The sequence below is a fragment of the Aptenodytes patagonicus genome, chromosome 2, assembly GCF_965638725.1.
Source record: "Aptenodytes patagonicus chromosome 2, bAptPat1.pri.cur, whole genome shotgun sequence".
NCBI classification, from domain to species: domain Eukaryota; kingdom Metazoa; phylum Chordata; class Aves; order Sphenisciformes; family Spheniscidae; genus Aptenodytes; species Aptenodytes patagonicus.
In genome coordinates this window covers 54,861,501-54,880,437 of record NC_134950.1, presented here as the reverse complement: position 1 = coordinate 54,880,437, position 18,937 = coordinate 54,861,501, and the positions used below count along the sequence as shown (strand labels likewise).

The 18,937-nt window shown below is 35.1% G+C and overlaps 1 protein-coding gene across 1 annotated transcript in view; it reads right to left on the bottom strand.

Moving 5' to 3' along the window:
- SMCHD1 (structural maintenance of chromosomes flexible hinge domain containing 1) overlaps positions 1–18,937 on the bottom strand; it is a 100,278-nt gene that overhangs the window by 32,252 nt on the left and 49,089 nt on the right. Inside the window, exons 20-30 of the mRNA XM_076329886.1 lie at positions 16,640–16,784; positions 16,319–16,415; positions 13,061–13,133; positions 11,285–11,424; positions 10,123–10,257; positions 9,013–9,240; positions 8,153–8,301; positions 6,105–6,193; positions 4,817–4,935; positions 3,939–4,106; positions 2,559–2,684 (exon numbers count right to left, since the gene is read on the bottom strand). Coding sequence (XP_076186001.1) covers positions 2,559–2,684; positions 3,939–4,106; positions 4,817–4,935; positions 6,105–6,193; positions 8,153–8,301; positions 9,013–9,240; positions 10,123–10,257; positions 11,285–11,424; positions 13,061–13,133; positions 16,319–16,415; positions 16,640–16,784 — 1,469 coding nt within the window. The remainder of the gene's footprint in view (positions 1–2,558; positions 2,685–3,938; positions 4,107–4,816; positions 4,936–6,104; positions 6,194–8,152; positions 8,302–9,012; positions 9,241–10,122; positions 10,258–11,284; positions 11,425–13,060; positions 13,134–16,318; positions 16,416–16,639; positions 16,785–18,937) is intronic.

The following is an 18,937-nucleotide window of genomic DNA, read 5'->3' as shown; positions in this document are numbered from 1 at the left end:
TTTGAAACTATGGACTCCAGTGTAGCAGATAGAGAATGCCTATCCTCTCACAGAAACAGGTGTGACTCTTAAAGAGTATTAATACACTCTTAAAGTAAGCAGAACCTATTTCTTCTGCAAATGTGTGTGCATGCTACCTTAGCCTTACCTAAGAAATACCTTGCCAATGTATCAAAAGAACCTCAGATAGTAGCTTTGAAGTTTGGAGGACAGCAAAGGAAGCCACGGATACATTCAGAGTTCTTCTGTAATGAATTCCTCTCTAATGAGGGAATTTTTTCATTGATGATATAATGCAACAACGTGGTGCAACTGTTTGCCATTATCTGAATAGTGTTTGGCATTAAATTGCTTTCCCTTTGCTACTTCAGCACAAATTTCAGGAGACTAAGTCTCTAGTGTCCACTTACATAAAAACAATGTTTTTGGAATACTTGAAGTGGGCAATCTTCTTCCAAAATTATTTTCTTTCCCAAAACTCATGTCAGTAAGTTAAAAGAATGAAACTACGTTAGGAAAAAAAACTGTGAAAGTTGATTCATAATGGATCAGCTATGGGAGCATGAATTTATCCTACCATGTCACTAGAGAAATGCAATGGTAAAAAATGTGTGCTTAATGGTTCACATGGAAGGCAGCGTTGTAAAGATATACTAAGAAATACTAAGAAAATTGCCAGACGTTTCATAAACTCTTCTGAAGAGTATATTCAGCTCAACCAAAATAAGTCCGTATTGGAAATTACTGTACATCACAGAATGGAAATTTTTAATTGTTACAGAAACCAGTGCTTTGTGCATTTCCACTATAGAGCTGCACGTAAGAGTTCAGAGTGTTTCTGTTCAGCCACACTCATTTAGTTTTGGACCTGTAAGATAGAGAATGGAGTACAGGAAATGCATGCTGCAACTGCAGAATATCAGGCTTAGGAAACTTAGAGGACAGAATGTGAAATATAGACAGACAGCTTATCTGAGAATTTCAGTTCCCAGAAGCTTCTCATTTCCTTTGGGAGACTGTGCATACAACCTAATTGAAATGCCAAGGCAAGACAGTTCTCTAAAGAGGTTCTCCAAGATACTCATGAATACTGATCCAATGTCTGTTCAGCAAATAGCAGTTGGTTGCTCTGCTAATGTATGAAAGTAACTCTTAAAAATGCTACTGGTATTAAGCTCTAGGAGAGCGCACTGTAATAAACACATTATAACGATGATCCACCTTGGCTTTCAGAACACTTTCTCCTGGACACAACCCACTTGGATAAAGAGCATGCAGACTTTCTAAGACATGCTGCTGGTTCTCCCTGGAGGAAGGCATAATATCTGAAAAGACACAGCATGCCACCACAACATCTCTTTGATCAGGCAGCACAACCACACAGTGTTACTGTCAAGGTTGTATGTTCTCTCAAGAATAGCATAACTAGATGCCCTGAGGAGCTGCAGCTGCCATCATAAAGGCAGTAGTTGGGGCAAACAAAAAATCCCAAACTATGAGGCAGGCTTCTATGGCAAGAGACTCAAAAGTCAGAAGAGAAATGTTCAAGATATAAAGAAATTTCCTTTTAAAAAAAAAAAATCCAATAAAAGTAAGTAATAGTAACATAGTTACATTGGGGGAAAGGTGAGGCTGTGGCACGGTTCTTGAGGGGTGAGAAAAAAAAAAGTTCTTGGCTGCTGTGTGTTCTGAGAGAACTGAGGGACACAAATGCATGGCAAGCAGGAACTAAAAGGGAACAAGACCAACCCTGCATGAAAAAATGTCACGTCCAGAGGTGGATGAATATATCCTGTATTTATAATGCACACAATCAAGATAAAAGTCTCTGCACCAACAGTTAGGAACGTTTGAGAGTTTGACCTTTTTTTTTTTCCCCCCAGTAACAAGAACCAAAATTTTAATGAATGGAGTATTCTGTCAAACTCCTTTCTTCATACAGACCAGTGTGCAGACGATCTGACACTCATACCTCACTCATGGAAATGACAGTAACCACTTAAATTTGGGTTAGATTTGCATCCTCATTGTTTTAATTTGGTTTATACTGCCAATGCTTTTCACAGGGATAATCAAGTAGGGAGCAAACCCTGCTGACTAGCTTTACATACAGACCATAAGTCATACATTCAGGAGCCACAATCAAAGAACCACCAGATAAAAATGATTTGGTTGCCAGTTTGGACCATATCATCATTATTATTATTCAGTAAATTACCTCAGATAAAGTGGGGAATAGGGCAGTGTGGTGTACATGCAGAATTTGGAAAAAGGTTCAGTAGAAGATCCAGAATGTATACTAATTACACTTGGACAATGTACTATAGGAATTTTGTTATATCTGTGATTGTTATAATGAAAGGGAGCTGAGCAATCTGTCCTGGGAACTGTTTACATTACTTGTTGACACTACTATTATATGAGATTAATTATTCTTTTGTGCCCTTACGATATTTTATTCAGTTTTCCAAAAATGTCTTGAAAATGAAGAAGATAATGCAGACATGACAACAGAAATTTCTGTTAAACAAAGTTCACATAATAAGGCCTATGCTTACCTTTAAGTTGTTATCCTTTGTAAGGCTGATTTTGACATTAGGTTCAGGAGATGGATTTCCCCACTGATCACACAGCTGAACAATAAGGGGCTTCTGCAATTCTCTACCATTAATCACTGCAACAGGCTGGAAGAGATACAAATGCATTATACTATTCTGTTCTAGGAATATCAGACATTCACAGCAGGTCAGGAACCCCCAGAGCAATAGTGTCTGCCTTTTCCATGCTATTTGTCTCCTGTAACAGCTAGACCATGACAGAATTGTAAAACTCCAGGAAGGTATTTCTAGAGTTTTCCCATTTACATTCTCTTGTCATTATAAAATGCACTACTTGAATTGAATTGCATGTGTTACTCGTGTTGATGTGACTAAAAGGAGGACATGCTTCTGAAGAGGCTTATCAGTTTCCTTGCTGTAGAAAGAGCAAATGGCCTAAAACTTTTATCTTCTGATAGACCTTGACAACTTTCTAGAGAGTAAAAATAGTTACAATACTCCCTGAACTTTTGTTTCACTTTTTTCCTTCAGTAACTTCCTTCTCCATTTTCCCAACACGCCAATCTTTATTCCTGTCCTCTACTCAGAGATCCAATTTTCTTTTACCTGCTTCCACTCTCCTATTTTGCTTTCTGCTGCAACTTCAGCACCATCACTTGAATAGCCAAAGTAAATATTGAAAAATAAAAAAAAAAACCACCCAGCAAATAAATGGATGGTACCAAAAATCTTCATCCTGTACTGTAGTCCCTTCCCCACTTTCTGACTGTAAACACTTGTAAACTTAAGTAAACTTGGGACTGCCTTCCTACATCCTAAACATCAAAAAAACCCAATAACAGATAAGGGAGAGATGAACTGCCAACTATTACTACCATTAAGGACAGTATCTTCGGCAAACAGCAGTGGAAGATGGGTGTTAGGATCCAGCCCACAGAAAAATTGCTGCACCAAAGAAAAATACATCTGTAGAAGGGCAAATGGGACAGAATAAACAGTTTAAGAGATATTAAGGAATACAGTGTTGTTAACACACACATATGAGTTAGATTACTCCAAAATAAGTTTACTTTTAAAAAACTAATTTAGTTAGCTATTGTATGAAAAATGCTTCACATCTACAGTCCCATTTAAAACATGTCTATATAATTAGACAGATTGCAAAATACTTAGGTAATTTTGCTTGTGTTATGTTATCCTGTATAGAATAAAAAAATGTCTCTAGAGCTGTCATATTCTGACAATTTTTAGAAGTATCAATACTAAGAAATCGGGGTTTTCAGCTTTGCATCCTGTGCTCCAAAAAGCTCTGGAAATGAAAGACCTGCTGACTAGTGACCCCTATTGTTTTTTTCCCCAAAAAAAAACCATTCAACTTACCTTTTCTAACTCTGGCCAATCCACAAACTGCAATTTAGCAGGGGATCCTGCAGTTAAATTTACTCTGAGAAAGTCAGAAAATTCACGCCAAGCGAAGCACAATTCTTTGCTTCCAAGTAAACAAGGTTTAAACCGAATACCTTTTACTCTCATTGTTAGAGTACTTTCCTATTGAGAAATAAAAAGATTTTTAACAAGAACAAATAAAGGGAATTCTAATTTATTCATTTTTTTCAATATGCTATTTTAACATTTATGCCTGCTAGACACTATTTGCTGTTTTTACTGTGAGAGAGTGGACTAAAAATTAAACTACAAGTTCTATTCCTTTTGTTAAATTTAAATGGACTTCTTGTGTAAGAAGTGACCAATTTCAAACTCAAGCATTTATCAGGAACCTGTTTTTCAATGTATGAGTTATGTACAACTTCGTTATGTCCAACATATTAAGAGGTATAGAACGCATTTTAAATTAAACTATGGCAGACAATATCAGTATTCCACAAGGTTCTTCAAAAGATCATAAAATCAACTGTACCACCATAAACAAACACAGAAGAAAACACTAAAAACAAGTTAGAAGAAAAGATATAGAACAATGGACTAGAACCAAAGCACACCTGACTCAAGCATGAAGTGAACTGGCCCTCATATTGTATAGCTGCAGCAGTGATAAGGTTTTTAACAGATGCTGCTGCATTCCTTAGAACAGGATCATATGATTTTAATGCTTTAAGTATCTATCTTCTCACAGCTTACCAACTAGTGTTTAATTTGACTACCTTTCCACAGTTTTGGTTCAATTCTGTGTGATAGAATTAAGACAATTACCACAGAAAGGCCACAGAGAAATAAACTATATGAGATCTTGTAAATACCTGCCAAATTATTTTCAAATTTGATTTATCAAGTCCCGGCCCAGAAACTCCTAGGGAATTTACACACGCAGATGTCACTGTCTGAACCTGATTTCCATACTGATCTGTAATCATTACATCTGTTAAAAAAGATGATGGTGATTAAAATGATTATTAAGATGATTACCTCAGCAGCTGCTTTAATAAAACATTATACAATATACAGAATATAAACGTATACAACATACACACAATATAGAGAAAGTTTACATGAGTATCACTGAATCACAGAACGGCTGAGGTTGGAAGGGTTCTCTGGAGTTCACCTGGTCCAACCCCGCTGCTCAAGCAGGGCCACCTAAAGCCAGTTGCCCAGGACCGTGTCCAGACGGCTTTCAAATATCTCCAAGGTTGGAGACTCCACAACCTTCCTGGGCAAGCTGTGCCAGTCCTCGGTCACCCTCACAATAAAAAAGTGTTTCCCGATGTTCTGAGGGAATCTCCTGCTTTTCAGTTTGTGCCCATTGCCTCTGGTCCTGTCACTGGGCACCACTGGAAAGAGCCTGGCTCCGTCTTCCTTGCACCCTCCCTTAAGGTATTTGTACACATTGATAAGATCCCCCCATCCTGTGAGTATCAAAGGGGTATAAAAAAAACAAAATTTATCTATATAGTCATATCACATATTTATGCTTCCCACCATTTTTGAATAAAAAGATTATTTCTAGCTATAAAGTTAAAAGAAAAAAAAAATCCTAAAATTGAAAGCTGTTTTTCAACCTGTTAATTTGTCCTATGTGCTTTTCTTCGCTCACACACAAGCTTTTAATGCCCCAAAACACTGTAAGAATTTTTAATTTCTTACTATGCCATGTAGCAACTGCATACAGAAACCGAAGGAGAATGAGAAGACTGATCCCTAACATGCCTTCCTCTTAGGTTAAAGTTAACCTTAAAATGTTTCACTTTGAAGTCCATGCCTTTGAAAGGGTCTGAATGCTGTTATGGCCTGTAAGATTTCAGAATACACAAACTAAACAAAAATTTACAAACAATTTGAACTCAGTGTGATGAATGTCCCAATGTACAAACTAAGAGACAAATTTTATCAGAGTAACTCCAGAATTGTAAAATGGCAATTAGAGAAGTCTGATCATCCTTCCATGAATAAGAATGTAAACCTGTTTTTTATATTAAAATAGTTGAAGATAATTCACTCTTGATGACATCTGTATACATAACAGGCTAATAAACTGCAAAGGAAAAGAAATGTATCTTACAAGAAATTGAAGAATATGTAAATACTCACCAATTTCACCTTGCAGTTCTTCACCCATCTGCAGTGTGTTTGGTCCTTTTAATTTACATTTAATGTGTTTGGGTTCATCAGGAAGTGGCCTAAGTCAGCATACGAAAATTGACTTATCATTCTCATGAGGGTAATCACTTATAACATAATAGCAGGCATGATAAAGTGTACAGCAATTGTCACTCATTTGCAACTGGATTTTTTTTTTTTTTTTTTATTTTTTATCCTTGCACATATTTAGAGGATCAAGCCTCATATGCACACAAGTTACATAGTAGCTTTCACCTCAACCTTATTGGGGGAGCTTATCAGACACTACTTATATAACAAACCACAGCAATGTTATGGGATTTTACCTTATCTATAATAACTTGCCTACCAGTATTTTACCATAGATCAGATCATTAGCCAGATAAAGCAGAATTCAAGTTTGAAGTATTTTAAATCTTGAAAAAACCATCCCCAACACCTCTAAGGCAAAGTAACATACAATTGTCTACATATTAAAATGCATCTATTACTGTAAAACCAATTACAATATCAACATTAATCCTGATATGTACATACAAAGGTATCGCAGTCTTCCTTGCTACGAAAATATTTGTTGACTTATAAGGACCTGATTACAACTAACATAGCTTAAAATTTTTATTGATACAGTTTTTCCTTAAAAACAAAACAAAACCAGAGCACATTACAGAAATTATGGAGAAGATGAACAACCATAAAAAAAACCAAACAGATTTCCATTTCCTCTTTTGCTATGATAAAGCAGAAGTCATCAGCATAAACTATGCCTAACACTAGTCTCTTAAAAATACTTTCTACAGTGCTTTTAAACAATCTCAGCCTTTCCTTCCTTTACTAGACGAAGGTTAATATATGTTATGTGCTGGCTACGTAATATTTAAGAGTTATCTGACATCTCTAAGTTATTTAAGATTTAAGAGTTATCCAACACAATGTTTTTTACTCCTTTTGTGTGTTCTAAGCTAAAAATTACATTGAGATCTTTAAAAATCCCATTAGAATGACCTCCAGTTAATTTTTATGACTACAGTAGAATAACCCCTAAGTAGAAGTTCCCTGATCTGAGACTGATTTTCAATGACAAGCAAAAATGTATTAAAAATATTCAATAAATCAATCCACTGTTCTATTTCCTTTCAAGAAGAGAACTATCAATTCAGTCTGCTTTTCTGCTCTTCTTAAAACAGGAAATACTACTTAACTAAAAATTTTTCTGTCTCTAACAGTGCTGCATCATGGACAGCTTTTTACAAGCATTATGCTTCAAATATTTTAAAGAATCTTAATGCTTGGTCATGTAATTTTTTTTTTCCCTACTGCAGATCTGTGAAATGTCTAATTGATGCAAATTTACCCCTGGCATCACTAGTTCACCCTTGTGAACTAGGTACTTAATTTTAACCTATTAAGAACACATGAAATACACTAAAGTCATTTAGAATCAGATTCATCTTAACAAACTTTATAAAGATACAGTAAGTAGAGCTAACTGCCTAGACTCACTAAGAGTGATAAAGAGGCAATTTTGAAGTCCAATTTACAGCCTGTCACTTTTGGCTGAGATACCAGATGCAGGCATCCAGCATTTGGCTAGGTAGATACTATCTTTAGCTTCAAAATAATAACCTTGGTAAGGATAACAATTAACTGCACAGTGATATTTCTCTTTGGTAACCAGTGACCTGACTCTTCAGTAAAACTAATTATTCTATAAGCTAACATTTACTGAAAGTTTTCAAAGATAGCAATAAACTTCTTCAGTGTATGTATACTTACAAAAGTGATTTATAGGGCTGGATACAAACAGATTGTGATGGAGTGTTTCATATAAGTAATGTTCTCAACTGTAAACAACTTGCATTAAATCCCCACCCCCACCCCTACATTGCCCTGTTAATTTGCCAACTGCTTTCATTATTTCAGCTTCTGTAGAAAGATTTTTTTTTTACCCCAAAGTACAGATCTACAATCCTTTGCTAACAACATAATTCATAAAAAAGTATTTCAAATAAACAAACCTGACTGTGAACGCACTCTCCAAAGACACATGGTCATCAAGATAAGTAATTAGACAGTAACGTACATCTTTTACTGATGTTGGTACTTTTACATCAGGTAATAATCCCTGAATCAACTGTTCTCTGTTAATTCTAGGTGTCCAGTTAACCTAAAATTAAAATTTCTTAAATTAATCAAAAGCTAAATTATTAATGACTAGCTACATAATACATCTGTGGTCATTCTAAATATGCTGAAGTAACATACAGGCAATAGAAGCTTTCAGTGGAAAGCCTGTGCATTTCCCAACAGTAACCAATGCCATCTTCCCAAATACAGAAAATTACTCTAAAAAATCCCCGAACAAAACAAAACATACATTAAGTTTCCTTCACTTATCTTGAGTTAGGAAAGATCAGATTCTGAAAAACCTCACCAAAAAAAGTGTCACATACTTGGTGAAGCTCTACCTTTGTATTAGGTTCCACATATGTACGCAGACAGAGGGATAAGAGAGGTAAGCAAATCTTCATGAAGGAACATGCCTATTCAAGGTTCCTAAATGTTGGGAAAACCCCAGATCTGAAGAATGCCAGAATTATTTTATTGTGTTTAGAAGAAGCACTGGAAATTACTAACCTGCTTTTCATAATACTACCCTGAAGCATTATTTAACATTTCATTAAATGTCTGCATCTCATTAAGGACACAATTTTAATAAAATTATTTTTAAAAATTTATTAAGCAGAGAGTGAAGTTCCCATGTTTAATAATACAGTCTTGAGGAATCTTATTTTGTAGTCTGATGTCTATGGATTTTAAAGAATCAGCATTGTGTCTCTCCCCCATATTATGCTGCTGTTTATTCAAAAGTACTTGCCTTGATTTTCTCTGCCACAGCTGGAGTTATGTGTATCTCCCTTTCTCCTTCATCATACATCTGAAATATAAGGTTCTGCATGACATCGCCAGCAACCCAATTAATTTCATCCTGATGTTTAATTTGAATAGCTTTTTGTCCGTCCATACTTAAGACCTGTAGTCTTGCAACATGACTGCTAGGAAGAAGTTTAATAATCTTTTCCACTGGTGGCACATCTTTACAACTCTATACATGGGGGAAAAAAGGATACACAATTAAGATATTAAATATACATATATGCATAAATATCACTCCATAATAGCCTATGGCACTACTCTGGATTACCTGGTGTGACCAGGTGTCCAAACATGAAATCAGCTTGACTTGTCAGAAGTAAATCAAAAGGATATGCCAGAATACTTACGACTTTTAACAGATACTAGAAATGAAGCTAGCTATTTAGAAAACGTTTTCTATTCCAAAAGTACTATGTTATATGATTTACAAAATACTTCTTAAGAGTAATCAGAAGTATCCTTTCATAGAGGTCATCTTGCCATATTAGTATTTGCATACACATTTTTCAGGGTAAAACACCACAGGTATTATTTTCTCCAGCAGTATGACTGGAGATGTTCAGAGAACTGGGACGTTCAACAGCATTTAAAAAATTCAAACTTCAAGAGCTTTAAGACTGAAATGCTACAAAAAGCTATTGATTTTTGACCTTTGAAAAAACATATTCTTCTTCACTAAAGTTTTGGGGAACATGTTGCCATCCCTATTCTGGCTCTAAATGTTTATGCAATGAGGGCAATTTGTCAGAAGGATCCAAGGACTAAAAAGGGGAAGAAAAACCCCAGAAATAATGCATATTTCTGAAACACTTCAGGGATTTCAGAAATAAAGAGTAAGAGGTGAAGAAAAAAATGGAAAAAAATTATTTGCCTTTTTATGATTTCCCAGAGAGGGAAGCAGGGCAGCCACCTGATTATCAGGCTTATGGTAACTAAAACAGTAACTTTTGGGGGTTAAGTTGATTCATAAAAGACTTCAGTACACTAGCAAGACAGTACAATAAACTGTTTTCAATCTTTTGTTCATCCAAACATCCCAATCAATACTTACAAGTATTTCAATCCTTGCTTTCAGCATCTGGTCTTTCTTGATATTCTGTACATGTATAACTGGACCAGTTAAAATGTTTGTTCCTGCATTACTGCAGTCCACAGAATACACAGGAAGGTTTGAAGCACCTAAAAACTATTTAAAATGTAAAATTAAGCTTCAGTTTTCTTTTACAGAACTACTAGGATTATTCCAGAAATGATTATTTGTACAAGTCCAAATATATATAGGATTATTTACAGATAAATTTGATAGATTTCAGTTTTCCAGAAGTCTGCAAGATCAACACCTGTATTTTTTTGCAGGTGATAAGAGATGTGTGGGAGAAAGGAAGTAGTTACAGAAGTAAAATTTACTATCTATTCAACTGTTCTGTATTAACACATAAACACTAGTCTCTTTTGCCATTATGGCAATAAATTCAATCAAGTTATTAAATAAACCCCCTTTTCATTCATTTTCTAAAAATCACACATTAAACAGAATTTAAATATCAAGTTCAATATGTCATCATACTACTGCAGACCCAGTCTACAGGAAGAGAATGTACGCATATAAAGTGTAAATGGAATGCAGACTATTTTGCAGTGGGAAAAACATTTTTATTTGATTACCTGTTCTTGCTGGAGGACTGATTTCACTAGAATTGGAAAAGTCACTCTTGAGTTAAAAAAACCCTAAGTCCAAAAGGGCAAAATTTTTTTACTCCTAAAAGCCACAGTAACACCTGCATTCTTTTCTGAACTTGGATGAGTGCTTATGATAATAGTCTTATCTAATATAATTTTTAGGCACTAGACTTGCATTTTCATCTTTAAGAAAAAAAAACCCCAAAAGTAAGCTGTATGAAGCTTTTTTCCTGAGCAAATTTTAGCACTGTATATGGCAAATATGACCTAAAATACCTTGAATTTGTAGCTATATATCCTCACATAATTTCCTCTTCCATTTCTAAGGCCAGGTTCCTCTGATTCTGAAAGTTACTGAATGACTCATAATAGATAAGGCAAGAGAGTTACAGTTATGGCTACCAAGCTACAGAAACTTCAAAAGCATTATTAAAGATAATAAATTCTATCTCGATGCCAAAATAGGCTCTTTTCCCAGTCCTTTAAAAAGCAAGTATCAAAATCCTTATGACATATAATAAAATGCAGTTTACCTTACAATGAACTATCAGCTTTGGCTGTGCTGTTATATTTCCCGATTCATCCAGTACTTCAACCTGAAAGGGGAAAGCTGTACCATTTTCAATCTTTAGAATTTCAGAATCTGGTTTTACTTTCAATTGACGAGGAGGGCCTGTAAAAATGCGCAATTGCAGAATAGTGCTTATATTTTAGATAACTTGTGAGACACTGGATTTCAGTTTTTGCTATCTCAAAAAGTTTTTAAAGCCAAGCTACAAAGATATTTGTGGTAATAAACCATTTAGACCATGTGTATTGGTTTATCCCGAGAAGTTCTAGACAATTCCTGTCCCTTCAACACATACCACCTGCCAATCTTTTGAATGAATTCAGTAAGGAATAGTTAGACAAACGTGATGAACTTCAGCATATACAAGGTGTAAACACATGATATAGTGCTATTTACATACTATACCGATTCACATTCATCACAAAGAAACTTGGAGCTTTCTCCTGACATGTTAAAACCAAAGATAGTCATGTTGAGATATCTGATCAATCATGATATGCAGCAGTTTAATTACCAAAGACACCACAGCTACAATTTGCATGCAAAGAAAAGCAAAAGAGAATTTTGTTGGCAATACTTGGATAGTAAAGTAAAGCTATTCAAGTTAGTCTACCCGCTGGAACATACGATTATTTTATCAGTTTTAAAAAAGAGAAGGAACTAATAGATTACTATTAAAAGACAAGTTCTGAAGGAACAAAGAAGGCCATTTTTCAGAAACATCCTTTATGCATCATTCATTAAAACTTCCATTTCAAACTCACTGACTAAAGAACAGGAAAGACTGAAGTAGCTTTTATTCACTCCTTCCTCAAAAAACAGCTTTAAAAGCCAAGGATAAGTCCAATAAGAAGGAAGAGATAGTGAAGCATCTCTACATTGCCAAAAGCAAAAGATTCTAATGAAGGATGAAGTTGCCTTCAGTCCAAGGTAAATAACTAAGCAATACACAATACAATCTCTCTCAAGTCAGATCGTTCCACTCCATTTTCTACATGAAGGCTTAACTCCCCCAAAGATAAAGAATAATGGAATAAACTGTGCATTGTTGGTCTAACAAAGCTTGAAGTACACAATTTCTCTGCAAAATGAGATGGGAAAGCCTAAAGTTTGGTAATCTGGGAGGCCAAAAATCATCCTTCAAACTATACCTTATCTCCCAAATCCAGAAAAATCCAGGTAACAAGTGATAATAGGTATCGTATAAGGGAATCCTCAGTATCAAGACATCCACAAAACATAAAATTCTGGTAAGGGCAGTGGACCTACACAATCTCAACTGCCAAAGCATCCCCCCTTTGTTGGGGTAAGAAACTGAATGAGCACTTATTCATTCACAAGATGTTTTCTACAGGGAGAACAGGTCAATGCAGATTAGTACAGCTTAAAGGGCTTAATGCGGAAGAAAATCGAGAAGATAAATTCATTTCATTCAATGGTGCTAGGTTAGAAAAAGATTTAAAATAATTAAAAAAAGAAGTGAAAAATCAGTCTCAAGTAAGCAGACAAATTCCAGCTGCTAGACTAATAGGCAAGATTGGGCTGCGAGTTTGATGTTATTCCTGCCAAGAATGACATGCCCTTAGCTTTATTTAGTTTCAGTCATCACTTAGATGAGCTAGAATATCCTTTTTTATGCCTCACTAAATATTTTACCTTCTTGGGAGAAGAAGCATTTCATTAATAGTGTCAGAATAACATTCAACAGAAATTCACTAAATATTTTAAGGATACTTACCAGGCTGCAATCTTATTTTAAAGACTTGTGTGTCTTCTTTCAAACCAGGAAGAGTAACCTTCAGATTAAAGTTCTAATGAAAAGAATATTTTAACTATTAACCTTAAACAAAACCAGATCATAAATTATCTCACATAGTCACGTCAATTCATACATATGTAAATTTCAGAAGTCTATCCAAATTTTCTTGCACTGCTACATATATCAAGATTTTTTTCCTGTACTAAAATCTGTCTTTTTCATGTTATTATTCCCGGAGATGTTCAATCCAGGATTTGCATGTTAAACTACATGGTTCTGAAACCATTAAAAGCAGATATCGTAACTTGTGGTTTCCTGCTCAGAGGCTGTTTTAGTGAGGAAAAAAATACCAGTTCAAAAAAAGTAGTTTTAAAGAAAGGATCTGCAAGTTCTGTGTTCATTATTCCTTAGCTAATTCCCTGAAGCAAGGCACCACAATTACTGTCCATCTCATCTTTGAATAAGGCCATAAGAAAAACAACTGCTGTAGAACTGCATCACTAAAACTGATTTTCACATTAAAATCAGAGAACGAAGCAGTCTAATCAATAATCTTAAAAGCTCCAGCTTTAAAAAACTAGTTGCACTGCAGATAGGTGAATTTCCTATTTTATATATTTGGTATTTGAGATTATTTAGTTGCAATTCATGAATTGTCATTTTTACACATTCAGAAATGCTGCCTCTGGAAAGGTTTAGTTTCATAATCCTGGCTTATACCCTTCCCATGCCTGACAGGGTATGTGCAACATTAACACCTTGTAGATTGGACGAAAACAATCAGGCAATTGTTTTGGCTTGCTGGGTAAGAGAAGCAGAAATTGCAGTAAGGCCTGGGCAGGTGCAGCCACAAACACATAAGCTCCCCAGCTGATGGCTGGCCACACAGGTGCATGAAAACTCTCCAGCTCTGACCAGCCAGCCAACCACACTGGTCTGCCTGCAAGCCAAGCAACACGTATCAGCTGGAGCCCCATTAAACCAAATGGTGAATCATGAGAAAAGGGGGAGGCAAAATATACTAAAGTTACATGTTGGCGGAGTGGGGAGGGCGGGGAAGAAAAAAAAAGGGCAAAGAGCGAAAAATAAGGTAGGAAGCAAAACCACAGGAAACCAGTATAGCTGATAGCTGCCGTTCAATGTTAGTAAGTTGAATTCTTCAGTAGTTCATTCAATCAAGCTTTGTATTCATGCACTAGACACTCCTCCTATAGCTCCCCTTCTTTTAGTTTCAACCCGTTTTCCGCAATACTAATTTTTTACTTAATACTCTCTTCTTAATACTGCACTATTTTCTGCCTCTAATTAATCAGTTTACATCTTTAACTTCATTCCTTTTAATCTTTCAACATCTGTGTCCGCTAGGGAAGTTCTTTTCCCTTATCCTTCATGATCCCTTTATCTACTTTCCTTTTGCTTTCAAGTCTGCTTCTATGTATACTGAAGTACTTTAAAATGAAAAGAATAATAAAGAAATATTATTTTCCTTTTTTAAACTCCCTTCTTCATCCTTCTCCTGACTGAATTCGAAATCCTATCAGGGAGCAGTTGTCTTGATATTACTTACACACTTGTCTTAAAATTTTCTCTTTGATTTCACCCACAATCAAAACATACTCCTCTGTCTTGACTGATTTGGGAGGAATTAAATCAATGACTACAGAAATAAATGAAGTCTGCTTTCTCTTCCTTCTCTATCAGTGCTTCCTTCATTGACAACTGTGATATCCTATCTCAATGAAGTTTCTCTTCTCCATTTGGCATGATTATTCCTTCGACATTTTTTTCCTTACTCCTTTCTCCGAAAAACATTAATTTTTTCCATGCTCTCCATTTCTTCCTTTTTGTTCTCTCATTCATTTTCTCCTTCTAAATTCTTTCCAGAATCCTATTGCTAGTTGTTTCTCTGAGGTATTTTAGCTGCTCTGCTACCATTTCAAAATCAACTTTTAAGATGCCAAAAATTTCTCCTATGTTCTTCTCTGCTTCTTATTTTAAATTAAGCACTGAAAATTACACTGTATTTATGTTTTAAAATTATCTGTTGTCCCACCGTCCTGCTTTTTGCCATTATTTTTCATTACCATCTTAAACAGTCCTTTTTTCATATAAATTAGAACCGTTACTTTCAGTGCCAGTTCCCGTACTGCCGCCAACATTTTATGCAATTAAGCAACGTGAGAAAATAACACCCCTTCTTTTCCATTATTATGGTATGGTATTATTTCTGTACTGCAAGTTCCTTAAATGACTCTTGGTCTTGCCCCTCATCAAATTTATGTCTTGCCACAGCCTGGCACTTTTGCCCCTACACACTTTATTTCCCATAATCCACCTCTGTCTTATGTCATTATTCTTCCCCTTCACCTTAAATTCTGAGCTTTACCTACAAAATTTATTACATTCAACACCCTCCAGTTTTCAATAAGCAGGTATATGCTCCCTCTTCTCTTTACACACCTTTCCACCAGCAACCTCACTTCCTAGCTTTGTCTTTACTATGCTAAATTGCAAGACTAAATGAAAGGATTAGGACCTGGTTAGAATACCGTGTAAATATGCTATATACATGATTTTTAAATTATTTTAAAAAATCTTCAAATCTATATTTATCAGAAACATTAAGATCTGTTTTATGAAAGAAGTCTTTTTAGCAAGTAACATGTTTTTGTTTTTACAGTAAATTAGCAGTTTGACTAGCTGCTGAGAATCCATCAGTAACAGGTTGGATTTGGATGACACATATTTGCTACAGAAGTGAGAACAGCATTTTGGAAACACCTAGAGAAGCTCGAGTAGTTACCACTCATATTAGCTATTACTACTCATCATCTCAACTACAAGAATGAAAGATTTCAGTGCTCCCTATGCTATTTTAGTGCAAAAGTCACCAGTATGATTTGGCTTAAACCAATTTCAGCACCAGTTTAAACTAAGACAGCTAATTTAGCATGCTGGGTACACTCTACTACACATCCATGTGCTGCTCAGCCCCTCCAGCTCCAGTCCCATCAGCTAACAGAGTTCAGCTGTGGGAAAGACAAATCACTCCAGGTAGAGCTGTAAGAGTTCATTTGAAAATATCCCAAGAAATACCTGTAGTCATTAGTGTAGACCAAACTTAAGATAACACTATGTGACAATCCATTTTACACACAAATTATTTGCTCTCTGTTTTGGGTTGGTTTTTTTTTGTTTTTAGAATATGTTACTTCAAGTTTAAATTCATTAGCCTACCTTGCCCTGGCAACTATTTATACAGCCTTTAGCAGTGACACCCTTAATGATGCACTTTGTTCCTGCAGTTATTTCTTCATACTGCAATGTCAATCCACTAGAAAAATACAGAGAAAACAAAACAGAATAAATTTTAAAATAAACATAGTGTTTTCATATACAAGATACTTTCAGATATTCTTATGGAAATAAAAACAAAATTGCCAGTTAATTTACGTGAAAAGTATCCAGTATATCACTCAGACAAACCCCAAAGAATTACTACATTAATGTCACATGAAAAAAGGACAAAAAAAAAAAAAAGAAAGATGGTTGAATTACCTAGCTTCAAGAATTGGTTTAACGTCAGTTGTCAACTGTGTTGCATGACCAAATTCATCCTGCAATTCCAAAGGAATATTAAAAGGTACTCCAACTCGAAAAGGAAGCTCCAAAAGACCCACTGAAAATTTCTCTGGTTTGCCCTCTAAGAGAAAAGAATGATACAGTTTTAGAAGGAATTATGTGTGTTCATTGGCTTTTTCTTAATTAAGGCTGCAATTAAGTCAAGTGGTTTTCAGCCTCAAAGTAAATAGGCTGTTCAGAATACTGTTGTAACCAAAATCATGGTTTACTGATTGATCCTCTTTTTTTAACTTACACTAACATAAAAACAATAGTTAAAATATAATAGCAGTAGACTACGGTATAAGAAGCATAACAGACAGCCAAAACTTCCAAAGTACTTAGAACATCAATATAGCACCTGAAAGTGGACAAGTTCCTTGTAGATAGCTTTTCTTAAACATATAAATGCTTTAATTCTGTTAAAATAAAATCATTCATGCAACAAAACATTTTTGTTCTACAACTATCTCAAATTTGAGAGATAAAGATGAGTAATGATGAGTATTTGAAAAAGAAACACGAGTGCATCCTTCCTATGAAATCTGGCCCCGTTAGACTGCCTCCAATTAGGCACTAAAAAAATGAGACCAGAGCAGTACAAATAGGAGCTTGTAAATCAGAGTAACGTTTTGTGGAATCAAACTGTCTTGGCCAAGTGACCTTTGAAAAGAGAAGCAATGCAGTGCTGAGCTAAATGGTAGATAAATATCCTATCAAATTATTCTGGACTCAGATTAACAACTACTTTCACTACCTACAGGTGTCACTATCAGGGATCTTCTTTTGCACAAGAGATGTGACAATCATGGGGGGAGGGAAAATGTTACCTTGTATTGATCCAAATTATTTATTGGTTACAATAACAACAGAAAGACCTCAACCTTACAATGTTTACAATTTTGTTTACAAGTGAATGATAAAACTGTAAAATTATTTGTCAAAATAACAGTAAAATAACTTCTGCACTGTCAAAGTGAATAGCTAACAAAAGAACGTGTCTGAACTAAAACAACAAAGCTTAGAGATTGACTTAGGAAGTTCAGTTTTAACTGGCTTTTATGATGATTTTTTAGCTTACCAAGAAGAACCGTAAACACTGAGCAACAACCTGCTGTTAGAGAAATAAAATAATTTGTTTCTCAGACAAAAAAGCTGTTGATTTCAGTTTAGATTTTAATTGTTCTTTTCTGGATTTTTAGAATCTATATACGTAAAAGGTCACACAAATGTTAATATTTTGGAATAACGAGTGTGAGGATTTATGGCTGCCTCTGAGACAACACAAAACATTGCCAAAATAAAGACTTGAAATATTCACTTTTCAAGACTGAAGATATTAAAAATGTCAAATTATCTTCTGACTAAATAAAAAAGCAGCAACAGATAGCAAAAGTTGCTTTTGGTACCCCTTGTGTTAAAAGTACCAAACTATTAGTTCATTAGATTTTTAGAGTGTATATTCCTTTCTGAGAAGATTTGTTCATTTCAATTGTTATGGCCAAAGGAACCTTTAACTGAAGGCTGCCATGCTGGGGAAAGTCACAATACTATTGAAAAAGAATTTTTGAAGTACAGAATGCAACTTTGCAACTTTTAAGATTCTCTTTTTGCTTTGATAAAGAGATAAAGAAGGAGCAGACAATGTTCATTTATGTATTCGTTCAGAGAAAGAGATTTTTTTTTTTTTTCTCTTTTCTTGGAACTTCACAGAAGTAACTTGGCATTGAAGTCTCAAGATTTCAGACATATGTTTAAATAATTACTCTTTTCAAGTAATGCCAAACATTTTTTATGTATTATCATACAAGAATACCTCTTTCTATTCTGCCAATAATACTTTTGCAGAAGCTTTTGGAAGAATATACTATAAAAAACTCTTTTCTGCCTAAAGGGTTTGCATTCAAGGCCTCTAGTTTTGTGGAAAAAAAATAGGTGGCTACCAAAAGCATCTATTTTTTCTTGATCTTCTGGAAACAGATGTTAGCTCTACCTCCCGAACTTGTGATGAAAATATCCATTTTAATATTAAATACAAAGAAGTATTATTTTTTGTCTTCCCCCCTCCCCATCCCCCTTGTAGATAAAGCTCACAGAATGGTTGAGGTTGGAAGGCTTCTCTGGAGGTCATCTTATCCAATGCCCCTGGCTCAAGCAGGGCCACCTGGAGCCAGCTGCCCAGGACCATGTCCAGACAGCTTTTTAATATCCCCAAGAATAGAGACTCCACAACCT